This window comes from Salmo salar, chromosome 14, assembly GCF_965601325.2.
Source record: "Salmo salar chromosome 14, fSalSal1, whole genome shotgun sequence".
In the NCBI taxonomy this organism is placed as follows: Eukaryota; Metazoa; Chordata; class Actinopteri; order Salmoniformes; family Salmonidae; genus Salmo; species Salmo salar.
Genome location: NC_138304.1, coordinates 50,107,471 through 50,124,439, shown reverse-complemented (window position 1 = coordinate 50,124,439; position 16,969 = coordinate 50,107,471). Strand labels below are relative to the sequence as shown.

At 44.9% G+C, this 16,969-nt stretch overlaps 1 protein-coding gene across 1 annotated transcript in view; it reads right to left on the bottom strand.

The window, feature by feature from the left end:
* LOC106569492 (collagen alpha-1(XI) chain) overlaps positions 1 to 15,648 on the bottom strand; it is a 177,857-nt gene extending 162,209 nt beyond the window's left edge. The window contains exon 1 of the mRNA XM_082961028.1: positions 15,300 to 15,648. Coding sequence (XP_082817154.1) covers positions 15,300 to 15,414 — 115 coding nt within the window. The 5' untranslated portion in view covers positions 15,415 to 15,648. The remainder of the gene's footprint in view (positions 1 to 15,299) is intronic.
* Positions 15,649 to 16,969: the final 1,321 nt, after the last annotated feature.

Genomic DNA, 16,969 nt, shown 5'->3' with positions numbered 1-16,969 from the left:
AACTTTTGCCAAGCATGCAGTTGATATTAAATCAAATTGGTATTGGTTTGGGTGAGCTTGATGATGCTGGGTGGTATCACATGTCCACTCTGGGGCAAACACTGACACGGACGTCCACAAAAAAAGCTTGCCATTAGCTAAGATCTTGTCAGTTTGCTAAAACCTCACAAGATGTAGAGAACTTGCCATCCATACCGAGAGAAGAGTCAACCTAGGACATGACCTAACAGAATCTACATCACATAAGAAGCATGCGTCCCAAACTGCACCCTATTCCCAATATAGTGCACTACTTTAGACCAGAGCCCTTTGGGACCCTATTCCCTATATAGCGCACTACTTTAGACCAGAGCCCTTTGGGACCCTATTCCCTATATAGTGCACTATTTTCGACCAGAGCCCTTTGGGACCCTATTCTCTATATAGTGCACTACTTTAGACCTGAGTCCTATAGGGCACTATTCCCTATATATAGTGCACTACTTTTGACCGGAGCCCTGGCTAAATGTAGTGGACTAAATAGGGAATAGGATGCCATTTGGGACGCACATTGTCTCTGAACCTCTTATCTTATGACCCAGAACAAGCATTAGAATAATCTCCTCCATTCATCCATCCATCCAGCCAGCCAGCCATCTATACATCCAGCCTGCCAGCAGCCATCCCCATCACCAAGGGATGCACTTGTCTGGACATCAAGCTGAGAAAACCCCTATGTCACCCTTATGTCACCCCTATGCAGGGACAGACTCGCCATAGGCCATTTCCGTGCAAATGGGGGGGGGCACAAGTGGAAATAATGGGCCGGTGTGTCAGAAATTCCCGGGCCGATATCTGGTCTCAGTCCGCCCCTTATGTCACCCCTATTTCACCCCTTTGTCCTTCTGTTACCTGGTCAACAGACAACATGCAGAGCCTTTCAAAGTCCTTCTGTTACCTGGTCAACAGACAGCATGCAGACCCTTTCAAAGTGTTTCTGTTACCTGGTCAATAGACAGCATGCCCAGCATGCCCAGCAGACCCTTTCAAAGTAGCAATGATAATAAACAATGGCTGATCAGATTGTTTCATGGTCTGACGTGATGGGAGCCACTAGTCTAGCAGATAAAGGCTTCTAGAAAGATCTACAGTGGGGTCTGGAATTATTATATAGATCAGCAAAAAAGACTACATAAAATACATCATTTTGTATGCAAAATTTGAAGATTTTTTTTTAAATTTAATACTAATACAATTGCTCAGAGAAAAAAAAGCTCAAAAAGATGGGGGTGGAAATTATTGGATCCCCTGTTTTCAATACTCCAGCACCCTCCCCTTGCGAGGATAACAACACTGACTCTTTTTCTAAAGCGTTTTATGAGATTGGCGAACACATTGGGAGGGATTTTAGACCATTCCTCCAGGCAGAATCTTTCCCAGATCCTTGATATCCTTTGTCTGTGCTTATAGACTGGCCCTCTTCAATTCAAACCACAGGTTTTCAATGGGGTTCAAGTCCGGAGACTGAGAAAGCCATTGCAAAATGTTGCTTTTGTGGTCAACCATTTCTTTGTTGATTTTGATGTGTGGTTGGGGTTATTGTCTTGCTGGAAGATCCTCTTGCGGGCCAAGTGTCTAATGGCAGAGGCAGCCAGGTTTTGGGTTAAAATGTCTTGGTACTTCGTAAAGTTCATGATGCCGTTGACCTTTTTTAAAAAATTTTATAAATACATATTTAACGAGGCAAGTCAGTTAAGAACAAAATTCTTATTTACAATGACAGCCTACCCCAGACAACACTGGGCCAATTGTGCGCCACCCTATATGACTCCCAATCACAGCCAGATGTAATACAGCCTGGATTCGAACCAGGGACTGTAGTGACACCTCTTCTACTGAGATACAGTGTCTTAGACCACTGCTTCACTTAGGACCTTAACAAGGGCTATAGAATCAGTGGAAGCAAAATAGCCACATACCGTCAAAGATCCACCACCGTATTGTACAGTAAGGATGAGCTATTTTCAGCATATGCATTGTTCCCACTGCTGGTGTGCGTGACCAAAGACCTCTATTTTAATGTCATGTGACCACAGCATCGGTCCCAATCCAAGTGCCAATGCTTTTTAGCAAACTCCAGGCAGTGATATGGTCATGAAAATAGAGCTCTTTTGGCCACGCAAACCAATGGTGAGGTTTGGCCTTTCGGGAGAAAAATGCATATGTAGAAATGGGCCCTGGTCAAAATTAGATTTATCTTTGGCAAATTACAGGAGTGGCAAGGACTGGAATGTAATAGCTAAACAGAGACGGAAACCAGGCTAACTGCGTACCAAATGGTGCCCTCATTTAAACCCGTGGCTCCAAAAAGAACATAATTAACAGGCTATTAGGACTAGAAGGGGGGAATTCATAGCTCACTGATTTAATGATGATGATCAACAGCATTCTCAGTAAAATTGGATCCACTGACAGTGGAAGAATAGGTCTAATGGTTTGGTCCCAAATCTCACTCAAAGAAGGAATTTGATATGCAATATTCTGACTGAGCTTTTAGTGATGATTAAAAAAAACGGGGTTAATCTCAGTGTTTGATCCACTGACAGAATACTGTTATAAGTTTGACCGCAGTCTTTGTAGGTGGAAAGACATAGAAATAGGTTCTCCGGACGTGCTACCTTGTCCCAGACCTGCTGTTTTAAACTCTCTAGAGACAGCAGGAGCGGTAGAGATACTCTGAATGATCGGCTATGAAAAGCCAACTGACATTTACTCCTGAGGTACTGACCTGTTGCACCCTCTACAACCACTGTGATTATTATTATTTGACCCTGCTGGTCATCTATGAACATTGAACACCTTGGCCATGTTCTGTTATAATCTCCACCCGGCACAGCCAGAAGAGGAGTGGCCACCCCTCATAGCCTGGTTCCTCTCTAGGTTTCTTCCTAGGTTTTGGCCTTTCTAGGGAGTTTTTCCTAACCACCGTGCTTCTACACCTGCATTGCTTGCTGTTTGGGGTTTTAGGCTGGGTTTCTGTACAGCACTTTGTGACATCAGCTGATGTAAGAAGGGCTTTATAAATAAATTTGATTGGATTTTTGATTTGATTTAAATAGAAGGGAATTTAATATGCAGTCTGATGGGGCTCTCAGAGTGTTGGATTCATTGACAAAGTAACAGGAAGATGGTCTGATCCAACTCGGCTCTACCTCCCTTCCTTTCTCTCTGTGGGAAAAGTGTTTTACAGGGCTTAATAATGAAGCCTTTGTTATAAAGCCCTGATGCAGCTCTGAGTCACTCATAAGACACCATACAATGAAACCATTGGAGACTAGGCCAAAAATGCACTGACGCAGGAATAACAGACTCTACGGATGGAATAAGTAAATAAATTAAATAACTATTCTAGAAGTCATTAAATTCTATTATTCTAGAAGTCATTCAATTCTATTATTCTAGAAATCATTCAATTCTATTATTCTAGAAATCATTCAATTCTATTATTCTAGAAGTCATTCAATTCTATTATTCTAGAAGTCATTCAATTCTATTATTCTAGAACTCATTCTGTTCTAGAAGATATTCTAATTCCCCTTTCAGATTCAAGCAGTGGTGAACCATGTAAACTCTATACAGCCTACGGATTTGAACCGTTGTAAAGAACCTCTCTCTACATCAAAAAGGGAGTTGTCTGATTAGAAAGACGTCGTTTGAACAGAAGCCGAGATGAGAATGATTGTTACTGGACATACATTTCTCTAAGACCATTTTCCCCACACCTGTTCAGAGGGGTTTACAACAACAAAAAAACACTGCATTTTTATCACCCCCCCAAAAAAAGAATATCACTGTCTACAATTTTCATCAAATTATAATTTCATCATCTCCCTAGCAACATCTGGCCTGTGTTGAAAGGATGTGCTGATGTTGCCGTTTCCTGTTCCTGCTTGGTGGCCAGGTGGGGGTCCTGAGGGGGCGGTGCTAGTCAACTTGCTGAACACATTAGGAGGCCTGGCACTACTCTCTATATCCACACGTCTCTCTCTCTCTCTCCCTCTGTCTTTCTCTCTCTCTCTCTCTCTCTCTCTCTCGCTCTGTCTCTATATATCTCTCTCTCCCTCCCTCTGTCTTTCAATATCTCTCTCTTTCTCTCTATGTCTCTATATATCTATATATCTATATATCTATATATCAACACAAAAATATCCTGTGGCGTTCTGCATTAGCATCGAACTGCCCCCGCGATATGCAACTTTTTAGGGAAGTTAGAAACCAATACACACAGGCAGTTAGAAACGCCAAGGCTAGCTTTTTCAAACAGAAATTCGCTTCGTGCAACTCCAACTCTAAAAAGTTCTGGGACATTGTAAAGTCCATGGAGAATAAGAACACCTCCTCCCAACTGCCCACTGCACTGAGGATAGGAAATTCTGTCACCACCGATAAGCCCACTATAATTGAGAATTTCAATAAGCATTTTTCTACCTAACTACCCATACTGCATTCAACATCACTGCAACCCCCACAGTTAATCGCCCAAGCCTCCCCCATTTCTCCTTCTCCCAAATCCATTCAGCTGATGTTCTGAAAGAGCTGCAAAATCTGGACCCCTACAAATCAGCTGGGCTTGACAATCTGCACCCTTTCTTTCTAAAATTATCTGCCAAAATTATTGCAACCCCTATTACTAGCCTGTTCAACCTCTCTTTCGTGTCGTCTGAGATTCCCATAGATTGGAAAGCAGCTGCTGTCATCCCCCTCTTCAAAGGAGGTGACACTCTTGACCCAAATTGCTACAGACCTATATCCATCCTACCCTGCCTTTCTAAGGTCTTCGAAAGCCAAGTCAACAAACAGATTACCGACCATTTCGAATCCCACCGCACCCTCTCCGCTATGCAATCTGGTTTCAGAGCTGGTCATGGGTGCACCTCAGCCATGCTCAAGGTCCTAAACGACATCGTAACCGCCATCGATAAGAAACAATACTGTGCTGCCGTATTCATTGACCTGGCCAAAGCTTTTGACTCTGTTAATCACCACATCCTCATCGGCAGACTCAGTAGCCTTGGTTTCTCAAACGATTGCGTCGCCTGGTTCACCAACTACTTCTCTGACAGAGTTCAGTGTGTCAAATCGGAGGGCCTACTGTCTGGACCTCTGGCAGTCTCTATGGGGGTACCACAGGGTTCAATTCTTGGGCCAACTCTTTTCTCTGTATACATAAATGATGTCGCTCTTGCTGCTGGTGAATCTCTGATCCACCTCTACGCAGACGACACCATTCTGTACACTTCTGGCCCTTCTTTGGACACTGTGTTAACAACCCTCCAGACGAGCTTCAATGCCATTCAACTCTCCTTCCGTGGTCTCCAACTGCTCCTAAACACAAGTAAAACTAAATGCATGCTCTTCAACCGATCGCTGCCTGCACCTGCCCGCCTGTCCAGCATCACTTCTCTGGACGGTTCTAACTTAGAATTTGTGGACAACTACAAATACCTAGGTGTCTGGTTAGACTGTAAACTCTCCTTCCAGACTCACATCAATCATCTCCAATCCAAAGTGAAATCTCGAATTGGCTTCCTATTTCGCAACAAAGCATCCTTCACTCATGCTGCCAAACATACCCTTGTAAAACTGACCATCCTACCAATCCTCGACTTCGGCGATGTCATTTACAAAATAGCTTCCAATACCCTACTCAACAAGCTGGATGCAGTCTATCACAGTGCCATCCGTTTTGTCACCAAAGCCCCATATACTACCCACCACTGCGACCTGTACGCTCTCGTTGGCTGGCCTTCGCTTCATAATCGTCGCCAAACACATTGGCTCCAGGTCATCTACAAGACCCTGCTAGGTAAAGTCCCCCCTTATCTCCGCTCACTGGTCACCATAGCAGCACCCACCTGTAGCACGCGCTCCAGCAGGTATATCTCTCTGGTCACCCCTAAAGCCAACTCCTCCTTTGGTCGTCTCTCCTTCCAGTTCTCTGCTGCCAATGACTGGAATGAACTACAAAAATCTCTGAAACTGGAAACACTTATCTCCCTCACTAGCTTTAAGCACCAGCTGTCAGAGCAGCTCACAGATCACTGCACCTGTACATAGCCCATCTATAATTTAGCCCAAACTACTACCTCTTCCCCTACTGTATTTATTTATTTTATTTATTTTTGCTCCTTTGCACCATATTATTTATATTTTATCTCTGAACTTTCTTCAAACTACAAATCTACCATTCCAGTGTTTTTCTTGCTATACTTTATTTACTTTGCCACCATGGCATTTTTTTGCCTTTACCTCCCTTATCTCACATCATTTGCTCACATTGTATATAGTCTTATTTTTTTTTCTACTGCATCATTGATTGTATGTTGTTTTACTCCATGTGTAACTCTGTGTTTTTGTATGTTGTCGAACTGCTTTGCTTTATCTTGGCCAGGTCGCAATTGTAAATGAGAACTTGTTCTCAACTTGCCTACCTGGTTAAATAAAGGTGAAATAAATAAATAAAATAAATAAAAAATATCTCTCTCTCCCTCCCTCTGTCTTTCTATATCTCTCTCTTTCTCTCTCTCTCTCTCTCTCTCGCTCTGTCTCTATATATTTCTCTCTCCCTCCCTCTGTCTTTCTCGCTCTCTCTCTCTCTCTCGCTCTGTCTCTATATATATCTCTCTCCCTCCCGCTGTCTTTCTATATCTCTCTCTCTCTCTCTCTCTCTCTCTCTCTCTCTCTCTCTCTCTCTAAGAGTCCTACAGTAGTGTAGTCACTGTACTTTAACCCACAATAAGAGTCCTACAGTAGTCACTGTACTTTAACCAACAGAACAAATAAAAGTCAATTTATGAGGTAACTTCAATAGAAGTAAAAAATGTCTCCCTTTTAGAAAATACCCCATAAAACCCCAAAGTAGTCTCTTCGGCTTGTCTGTATTGTCCCAAGTACTGCACTTTTGGGGCGGCAGGTAGCCTAGCAGTTGGGCCAGTAACCGAAAGGTCGCTGGTTCGAATCCCTGAGCCGGCAAGCAAAAAAAATCTGTCGTTCTGCCCTTGAGCAAGGCAGTTAACCCCCCAACAACTATCTCGCTGGGCACCGATGACGGGGATGTCGATTAAGGCCCCCCCCCCCTTATCACCTCTCTGATTCAGAGGGGTTGGGTTAAGCCCCCCCCCCCCCCCCCCCCTTTATCACCTCTCTGATTCAGAGGGGTTGGGTTAAACGCAGAACACACATTTCGGTTGAATGTGTTCAGTTGTGCAACTGAAGAAAAGAAAAAAGAAAAGAATGATGCTGGACCAAAGGCCTCTCTGTGAGCTGCTGCAGTACTGCATACCTCCAGGGCTTATTTATTCCAGATGTGTTGAGTTGGCCTGGAATTGCCTCCCCTCCGTCTTCCTCCTTTCCTTCCAAACCACCTCCTCACAGAAGCGCTCAAAAAAATATATATAAAAAAATGGCAATATCCCAAAACCATTAAAGCCTCAGTAAAAAACCATGCAGGGCCTTTGAAAAGCAGCACATCTTTCAGAGGTGGTGGTAGAACGCTAAGTGTGACGAGTTTAAGACATCTTGGATGCAGTCATTGCTATCTATCATTCCACCCCCTTATACAGAATTCTAAACCACATTCTATATAATGATAAGGGACAGATACCACTACAGATGTAAAAAGAGATTTGTCTACAGTGTTACGAGTCCCAGTCCCCACAGCAGTTATAGGATATCCACTAGAAAACCTCGTCATAGACATGTTGTCTTGTCTAAACTAACAATTCTCACACCTCTGAATGCCAGTCTACTACCTGCCTGTCTCCCGTCAGGGCGTTTTGATATACTGTCTTCTGAGTCCCAAATAGCACCCAATTCCCGATGTAGTGCATTACTTTTGACCACAGCTCTAGGGAATAGGGTGCCATTTGAAATACACATCTGGTAGAGACGTTTGATACAAGCTGTTTACCACAGCAGCAACACAGCTCTCTGCCTTCGGTTGTTTCTTTGGACACTTTCAGTGTTGGATTGCTATGATTGTTCAGTGTTGGATTACTATGATTGCTCAGTGTTGGATTGCTATGATTGCTCAGTGTTGGATTGCTATGATTGCTCAGTGTTGGATTGCTATGATTGCTCAGTGTTGGATTGCTATGATTGCTCAGTGTTGGATTGCTATGATTGCTCAGTGTTGGATTGCTATGATTGCTCAGTGTTGGATTGCTATGATTTCTCAGTGTTGGATTGCTATGATTGCTTAGTGTTGGATTGCTATCATTGCTCAGTGTTGGATTGCTATGATTGCTCAGTGTTAAAATACAATTTGGATAAAGCCATAAAGGTAATGTATCCTCTTCACGGTATTAAAACGAATGAAATTAAAGCACATTCTGGAAGCATCTATATTACATACTCTTTCCACTATGTTTTCCTACAAAAGAGGGGTGCTCAAATTTTGCCTACCTTTCGTGATTAACTTCTAAATTCCTGCTTTTTTGCCTTTAGACTCTGTGGCTGTTGGGGCTCTTTGGGTTGGTGTAGCTAACGTGTTGGGTGTAGGCTATACGTCTCTGTCCTGTATCTTTGGGTTGGTGTAGCTAACGTGTTGGGGTGTAGGCTATACGTCTCTGTCCTGTATCGTTGGGTTGGTGTAGCTAACGTGTTGGGTGTAGGCTATACGTCTCTGTCCTGTATCTTTGGGTTGGTGTAGCTAACGTGTTGGGGTGTAGGCTATACGTCTCTGTCCTGTATCTTTGGGTTGGTGTAGCTAACGTGTTGGGGTGTAGGCTATACGTCTCTGTCCTGTATCTTTGGGTTGGTGTATCTAACGTGTTGGGTGTAGGCTATACGTCTCTGTCCTGTATCTTTGGGTTGGTGTAGCTAACGTGTTGGGTGTAGGCTATACGTCTCTGTCCTGTATCTTTGGGTTGGTGTATCTAACGTGTTGGGTGTAGGCTATACGTCTCTGTCCTGTATCTTTGGGTTGGTGTAGCTAACGTGTTGGGTGTAGGCTATACGTCTCTGTCCTGTATCTTTGGGTTGGTGTAGCTAACGTGTTGGGTGTAGGCTATACGTCTCTGTCCTGTATCTTTGGGTTGGTGTAGCTAACGTGTTGGGTGTAGGCTATACGTCTCTGTCCTGTATCTTTGGGTTGGTGTAGCTAACGTGTTGGGGTGTAGGCTATACGTCTCTGTCCTGTATCTTTGGGTTGGTGTAGCTAACGTGTTGGGTGTAGGCTATACGTCTCTGTCCTGTATCTTTGGGTTGGTGTAGCTAACATGTTGGGTGTAGGCTATACGTCTCTGTCCTGTATCTTTGGGTTGGTGTAGCTAACGTGTTGGGGTGTAGGCTATACGTCTCTGTCCTGTATCTTTGGGTTGGTGTATCTAACGTGTTGGGTGTAGGCTATACGTCTCTGTCCTGTATCTTTGGGTTGGTGTAGCTAACGTGTTGGGGTGTAGGCTATACGTCTCTGTCCTGTATCTTTGGGTTGGTGTATCTAACGTGTTGGGGTGTAGGCTATACGTCTCTGTCCTGTATCTTTGGGTTGGTGTAGCTAACGTGTTGGGGTGTAGGCTATACGTCTCTGTCCTGTATCTTTGGGTTGGTGTATCTAACGTGTTGGGTGTAGGCTATACGTCTCTGTCCTGTATCTTTGGGTTGGTGTAGCTAACGTGTTGGGGTGTAGGCTATACGTCTCTGTCCTGTATCTTTGGGTTGGTGTAGCTAACGTGTTGGGGTGTAGGCTATACGTCTCTGTCCTGTATCTTTGGGTTGGTGTAGCTAACGTGTTGGGGTGTAGGCTATACGTCTCTGTCCTGTATCTTTGGGTTGGTGTAGCTAACGTGTTGGGGTGTAGGCTATACGTCTCTGTCCTGTATCTTTGGGTTGGTGTAGCTAACGTGTTGGGTGTAGGCTATACGTCTCTGTCCTGTATCTTTGGGTTGGTGTAGCTAACGTGTTGGGGTGTAGGCTATACGTCTCTGTCCTGTATCTTTGGGTTGGTGTAGCTAACATGTTGGGTGTAGGCTATACGTCTCTGTCCTGTATCTTTGGGTTGGTGTAGCTAACATGTTGGGTGTAGGCTATACGTCTCTGTCCTGTATCTTTGGGTTGGTGTAGCTAACGTGTTGGGGTGTAGGCTATACGTCTCTGTCCTGTATCTTTGGGTTGGTGTAGCTAACGTGTTGGGGTGTAGGCTATACGTCTCTGTCCTGTATCTTTGGGTTGGTGTAGCTAACGTGTTGGGGTGTAGGCTATACGTCTCTGTCCTGTATCTTTGGGTTGGTGTAGCTAACGTGTTGGGGTGTAGGCTATACGTCTCTGTCCTGTATCTTTGGGTTGGTGTAGCTAACGTGTTGGGGTGTAGGCTATACGTCTCTGTCCTGTATCTTTGGGTTGGTGTAGCTAACGTGTTGGTGTGTAGGCTATACGTCTCTGTCCTGTATCTTTGGGTTGGTGTAGCTAACGTGTTGGGGTGTAGGCTATACGTCTCTGTCCTGTATCTTTGGGTTGGTGTAGCTAACGTGTTGGGTGTAGGCTATACGTCTCTGTCCTGTATCTTTGGGTTGGTGTAGCAAACGTGTTGGGTGTAGGCTATACATCTCTGTCCTGTATCTTTGGGTTGGTGTAGCTAACGTGTTGGGTGTAGGCTATACGTCTCTGTCCTGTATCTTTGGGTTGGTGTATCTAACGTGTTGGGTGTAGGCTATACGTCTCTGTCCTGTATCTTTGGGTTGGTGTAGCTAACGTGTTGGGGTGTAGGCTATACGTCTCTGTCCTGTATCTTTGGGTTGGTGTAGCTAACGTGTTGGGTGTAGGCTATACGTCTCTGTCCTGTATCTTTGGGTTGGTGTAGCTAACATGTTGGGTGTAGGCTATACGTCTCTGTCCTGTATCTTTGGGTTGGTGTAGCTAACGTGTTGGGGTGTAGGCTATACGTCTCTGTCCTGTATCTTTGGGTTGGTGTAGCTAACGTGTTGGGGTGTAGGCTATACGTCTCTGTCCTGTATCTTTGGGTTGGTGTAGCTAACGTGTTGGGTGTAGGCTATACGTCTCTGTCCTGTATCTTTGGGTTGGTGTAGCTAACATGTTGGGTGTAGGCTATACGTCTCTGTCCTGTATCTTTGGGTTGGTGTAGCTAACGTGTTGGGGTGTAGGCTATACGTCTCTGTCCTGTATCTTTGGGTTGGTGTAGCTAACGTGTTGGGGTGTAGGCTATACGTCTCTGTCCTGTATCTTTGGGTTGGTGTAGCTAACGTGTTGGGTTGTAGGCTATACGTCTCTGTGCTGTTTCTTGTCACCACCATCTATCCAGAGTTGGCAGCATAAGTGACAATTACAGTGTCCTGGAAAGCCTGTAAATGTTTGCTAGTCACATCATGCAATTCTGGTCTGTTTAAACATCACACAGAGGAGGAGGAGGAGGAGGAGCAGGATAGATGGGCGATGAGGGGCAAGCCATGCCCGTGTGGTAGTGAGATATTCCATTATGGATGGGTATCTAGTTCAACAGGCTATCTAGAATAATGTGAAATGGGAGCGTGAGGGGTGGGTGGAGGTTTAGGGGGAGGGGTGGAGGTTTGGGAGAGGGGTGGGTGGAGTTTTATGGGGAGGGGTGGAGGTTTAGGGGGAGGGGTGGGTGGAGGTTTAGGGGGAGGGGTGGAGGTTTAGGGGGAGAGGGAGGGGCGGGTGGAGTTTTATGGGGAGGGGTGGAGGTTTAGGGGGAGGGGCGGGTGGAGGTTTAGGGGGAGGGGTGGAGGTTTAGGGGGAGGGGTGGGTGGAGTTTTAGGGGGAGGGGCGGGTGGAGGTTTAGGGGGAGGGGTGGCTGGGTGGAGGTTTAGGGGGAGGGGTGGCTGGGTGGAGGAATAGAGGGAGGGGTGGGTGGACAGGACATTCCAAACACTGAAACTGTCCAGACATAAAGAAAAGCAGTCTGGGTAGTGAAAGTTGGGGGCACCAATTCATAGATCAGCTGACATCACATACTGACATCTCACCCAAGATGGAACCTCTATAGACTGTAAATCAGCAGTCTACTGTAATGTGTGGGGTATCAAATCAAGAAAGATAAACAAATTGTAAGTTAAAATGTTAAAATGATTAACCCATAGATTCATGGCACCCATTCCGAAACCTCTGGGCATATTTTTACATTGATTAAAATATGCAAGTCAGATTACATTTGGCTTGGCTAGCTAGCAAGCTCGCTAATACGATGTGAATAATGCAGTAACATCAGATCAACAGCATCAGTTTTTAAGCCCCCTGCCCGAGCTGCAAGAGGTAAGTGGACTGCGCTTTGCTGAGGCTCGCTTTGTAAGGGGCTTTTCTGGACCACTGCTGAGATGTAGTGGTTTTACTAGGGCTTTTACAGTCCCACGAAGCATCACCAAGGTGGGTGCAACATTTCAGTAGTGGGCGATCCAGCCTACCTACGGAGGAGGAGGAGGAGGAGGAGGAGGAGCTGTAAACATCGATGACGATGAGGTGCCCGATGAAGAGCTCCGTGACTTGTCTGTCAGATGTTTCTACCTCCTTCCTTACAAGATACTAACCTTCTGAACTGTCTATCATCTAAAGTTGTGGAAGACCATCACCCAAGAACTGTGGGAAGTGAAGACCATATAGTGACCAGCAGAAGGAAACACAGTTTCTCCACTCTACCTTGGTTACCACTAAGCCCAATAAGTCTCCACTCTACCCTGGTTACCACTAAGCCCAATAAGTCTCCACTCTACCCTGGTAACCACTAAGCCCAATAAGTCTCCACTCTACCCTGGTTACCACTGAGCCCAATAAGTCTCCACTCTACCCTGGTTACCACTAAACCCAATAAGTCTCCACTCTACCCTGGTTACCACTAAGCCCAATAAGTCTCCACTCTACCCTGGTTACCACTGAGCCCAATAAGTCTCCACTCTACCCTGGTTACCACTAAGCCCAATAAGTCTCCACTCTACACTGGTTACCACTAAGCCCAATAAGTCTCCACCATACCCTGGTTACCACTAAGCCCAATAAGTCTCCACTCTACCCTGGTTACCACTGAGCCCAAAAAGTCTCCACTCTACCCTGGTTACCACTAAGCCCAATAAGTCTCCACTCTACCCTGGTTACCACTAAGCCCAATAAGTCTCCACTCTACCCTGGTTACCACTAAGCCCAATAAGTCTCCACTCTACCCTGGTTACCACTGAGCCCAATAAGTCTCCACTCTACCCTGGTTACCACTAAGCCCAATAAGTCTCCACTCTACCCTGGTTACCACTGAGCCCAATAAGTCTCCACTCTACCCTGGTTACCACTAAGACCAATAAGTCTCCACTCTACCCTGGTTGCCACTGAGCCCAATAAGTCTCCACTCTACCATGGTTACCACTAAGCCCAATAAGTCTCCACTCTACCCTGGTAACCACTAAGCCCAATTAGTCTCCACTCTACCCTGGTTACCACTAAACCCAATAAGTCTCCACTCTACCCTGGTTACCACTAAGTCCAATAAGTCTCCACTCTACCCTGGTTGCCACTGAGCCCAATAAGTCTCCACTCTACCCTGGTTACCACTAAGCCCAATAAGTCTCCACTCTACCCTGGTTACCACTAAGCCCAATAAGTCTCCACTCTACCCTGGTAACCACTAAGCCCAATTAGTCTCCACTCTACCCTGGTTACCCACTAAACCCAATAAGTCTCCACTCCTACCCTGGTTACCACTAAGCCCAATAAGTCTCCACTCTACCCTGGTGATTTTTGTTACAAGTAGAATCTCATAGTCTCTTTAAAAACAAAATAAATAAAAAAATATATACTATTTAACAAAACAAATGTAGCAATCTGCCAGAGCAGAGAACTCTTTCCATCAACACCCCTTATTGGGTTTAGTGGTAACCAGGGTAGAGTGGAGACTTATTGGGCTTAGTGGTAACCAGGGTAGAGTGGAGACTTATTGGGCTTAGTGGTTACCAGGGTAGAGTGGAGACTTATTGGGCTTAGTGGTTACCAGGGTAGAGTGGAGAAACTGTGTTTCCCTACTGCTGGTCACTATATGGTCTTCCCTCCTACGTTATAGAGAGAGCATCGCCTCACGGGCTACAGTACTACCTATACGCAGCAGCATATTCTCTTATGGGACAACAGTGCCTCATACCGTTTGTGTTGAGAGTCTATGAATCATTTAAAAATATTCTGATACCAAATAGGGAAAATACCCCCCAAAAAATAGGCAAAAGGGGTGAACTGGTAAAGAACGCTAAACGCACATCGGGGATGTCACGGTGACTTAGCTTATTATTGACATGTGTCAATAGTTTGGAAGAGAGCAGTTAAAATGTATAAACATATTATTAGCCATAACGATTAGATCTTTTTTTTATATATATATCAATTGATAACACGTTTCAAAACCAGCATATAGTTCCACTTAATAATTCATGTGTGGAAGGTTATATCCTACATCAGTCTCGGTTTTAAACCAACGAGCACCTATGGCTGCTGTACAGTCAGCCAAACTCTCTAAACTCACGCGTAAAAGTCGTTGCTTCCCTATTACGCGGTTCCATTGAAGATAGCTGGGATAGCCATATCAATACTCTGACGTTACCTATCACAACAACCCAAAACGTGCAACTCTCCAGTGGCTACACGATTTTATAACCAAGGTGTGAGAATGCTACCTCGACCATATATGGAATCCTTCTCCCGATAGCTGTGTCCACACACACCTAGCGGACCACAGGGGCAAACAAAGCCTATTTGTCTGGCTAAACCCTTTAAAACATTCGCCGGAGAGCGTCCTGTGCGCACTTTTAGTTGCCGTAGTGTACCACCACAACTGCATGACACGTACAGAATCGCGGGCGAGACGCTATTTTGGGGGAATCACGCTGCGATCTGTGAGACGAGACGACAGCACCTGGATGAATGGCGCTGGGGTTTACCGCGGACGGGATGGAAAAGGCTTGGAAGTAGCCTACCTGGTGGATTTCAAATCGCTATTTAGATTAAGGATAACGGAAATGGGTGGCATTGGCATTATTTGGATCATTCTTATATTTGATCATTGATACGCATGTGGTGACACATAAGTTATGCGTTTTAGGCAATGTCATGATATTAGTTAGCTCAATTTTTCTTTCAGTTGGCTGTCTACCTCAGAAGCACAGCGCAGTGATTGTGGAAGTGGCCCTATAGATGCGCTCTCATCACTTGATAAGTCAAACCTGGGGGCAAGGATGCCCCTGTCTGTCCCCAAGAAACACCAGGGAGGGTTTGCCATGTGAACGGTTCAAGAAACGCGTTCTCCAACGACAGTTCCTTACCTGCTTTGACATTGACGGCTTGCAGAAGGAAAGTGATAGTGACGATGGTGGTTAGAGTGGGGTCCCACAGACAGCTTTTCGTTTTCCACCTTGTGGACCATCTTTTCATCTCCATTGTCACTCACTCAGCTACTCAAAGCTCCTAAAAAAAAAAACGGGCGACTTTTCAGTACAAAATGTAGGTCCTTTTCCTTCCACAAATACAGAAAAAGAACGGTGTGTTGGTAATTTCAGTTACTACAACAAAGCCATAAGTGCAAAACGGTAGAGTTTTTTTTCTTTACAGCCAAACTGGGCCCTCCTGCTCCTCTCTCCCTTAGCCCCAGCCCTTAGACTGAAGGTGTTTGGGCTTTTAGGAAAAAAAACGAAGACCATTCGATTCCCGGAGAGCCAGGCGTGGGAGGGGAGGGGAGGGGAGGGGGGGGGGGGGATACGGCAGCAGGAAACTGACAGTTGGAAAATGTTCCGTTTAGCGAATCACGGGCTGGAAAGTTGTCTTCGGTCCCGCCCATCAACTGTCAGTCAAGACTGGCCAGAGGTCCTTGGTTACAGCAGGCGTTAGGGAGTCGCATCATTTATTCTTCAGATATCATATTGTCATATGGAGATAGACAGAGGGAGAGACGGGGAGACACTGATGCGTAACAACGCTACAATAACGCAATGGGCTCAACTTCCCCTGGTGTTATTGGGGTTTCTTTATAATCTAATTAAATCAAATACATTTTTTTTGACGGCAATCTAAGTAAATAGCCTAACTAAAAAATACATGATTTAACCAAACTATAAAATAGTCTAAATGAATTACTTGAATCATAATAGTTTTATTAGTCATCACCTGATTGTAGATAAGGGATGAAGCTCTAGTTAAAATGTATAGCTGGAGGGTTTTTGGCTGCTAATGTATTTTAAACCTGACGGGTGGAGCATCACCACTTATTCCAGAAATGGCTTGAATCCATGAGAAATTAGAAAACACATGAAAAGGCTAAATACCCAACAAGATGCCCAAACTGTGATACGAAAAGCTTTATTAGTCAAAATGAAATGTTTTCCAGATTGTAAAAGATTTCTATCAAAGCCACCTTCTTTTCAAAGAAAGAAACTTTGGGAAGCAAGCTGAGTAGAAAGCTGAAAATAGTTATTGCAAAAAGAGAATTGGATCAGAGAGTGGAAACAGGTGGTAGTTATAGAACACTGGAACAGAGAGTGGAGACAGGTGGTAGTTATAGAACACTGGAACAGAGAGTGGAGACAGGAACAGAGACTGGAGACAGGTGGTAGTTATAGAACACTGGAACAGAGAGTGGAGACAGGTGGTAGTTATAGAACACTGGAACAGAGAGTGGAGACAGATGGCAGTTATAGAACACTGGAACAGAGAGTGGAGACAGGTGGTAGTTATAGAACACTGGAACAGAGAGTGGAGACAAGTGGTAGTTATAGAACACTGGAACAGAGAGTGGAGACAGGTGGTAGTTATAGAACACTGGAACAGAGAGTGGAGACAGATGGTAGTTATAGAACACTGGAACAGAGAGTGGAGACAGGTGGTAGTTATAGAACACTAGAACAGAGAGTGGAGACAGGTGGTAGTTATAGAACACAGGAACAGAGAGTGGAGACAGGTGGTAGTTATAGAACACTGGAACAGAGATTGGAGACAGGTG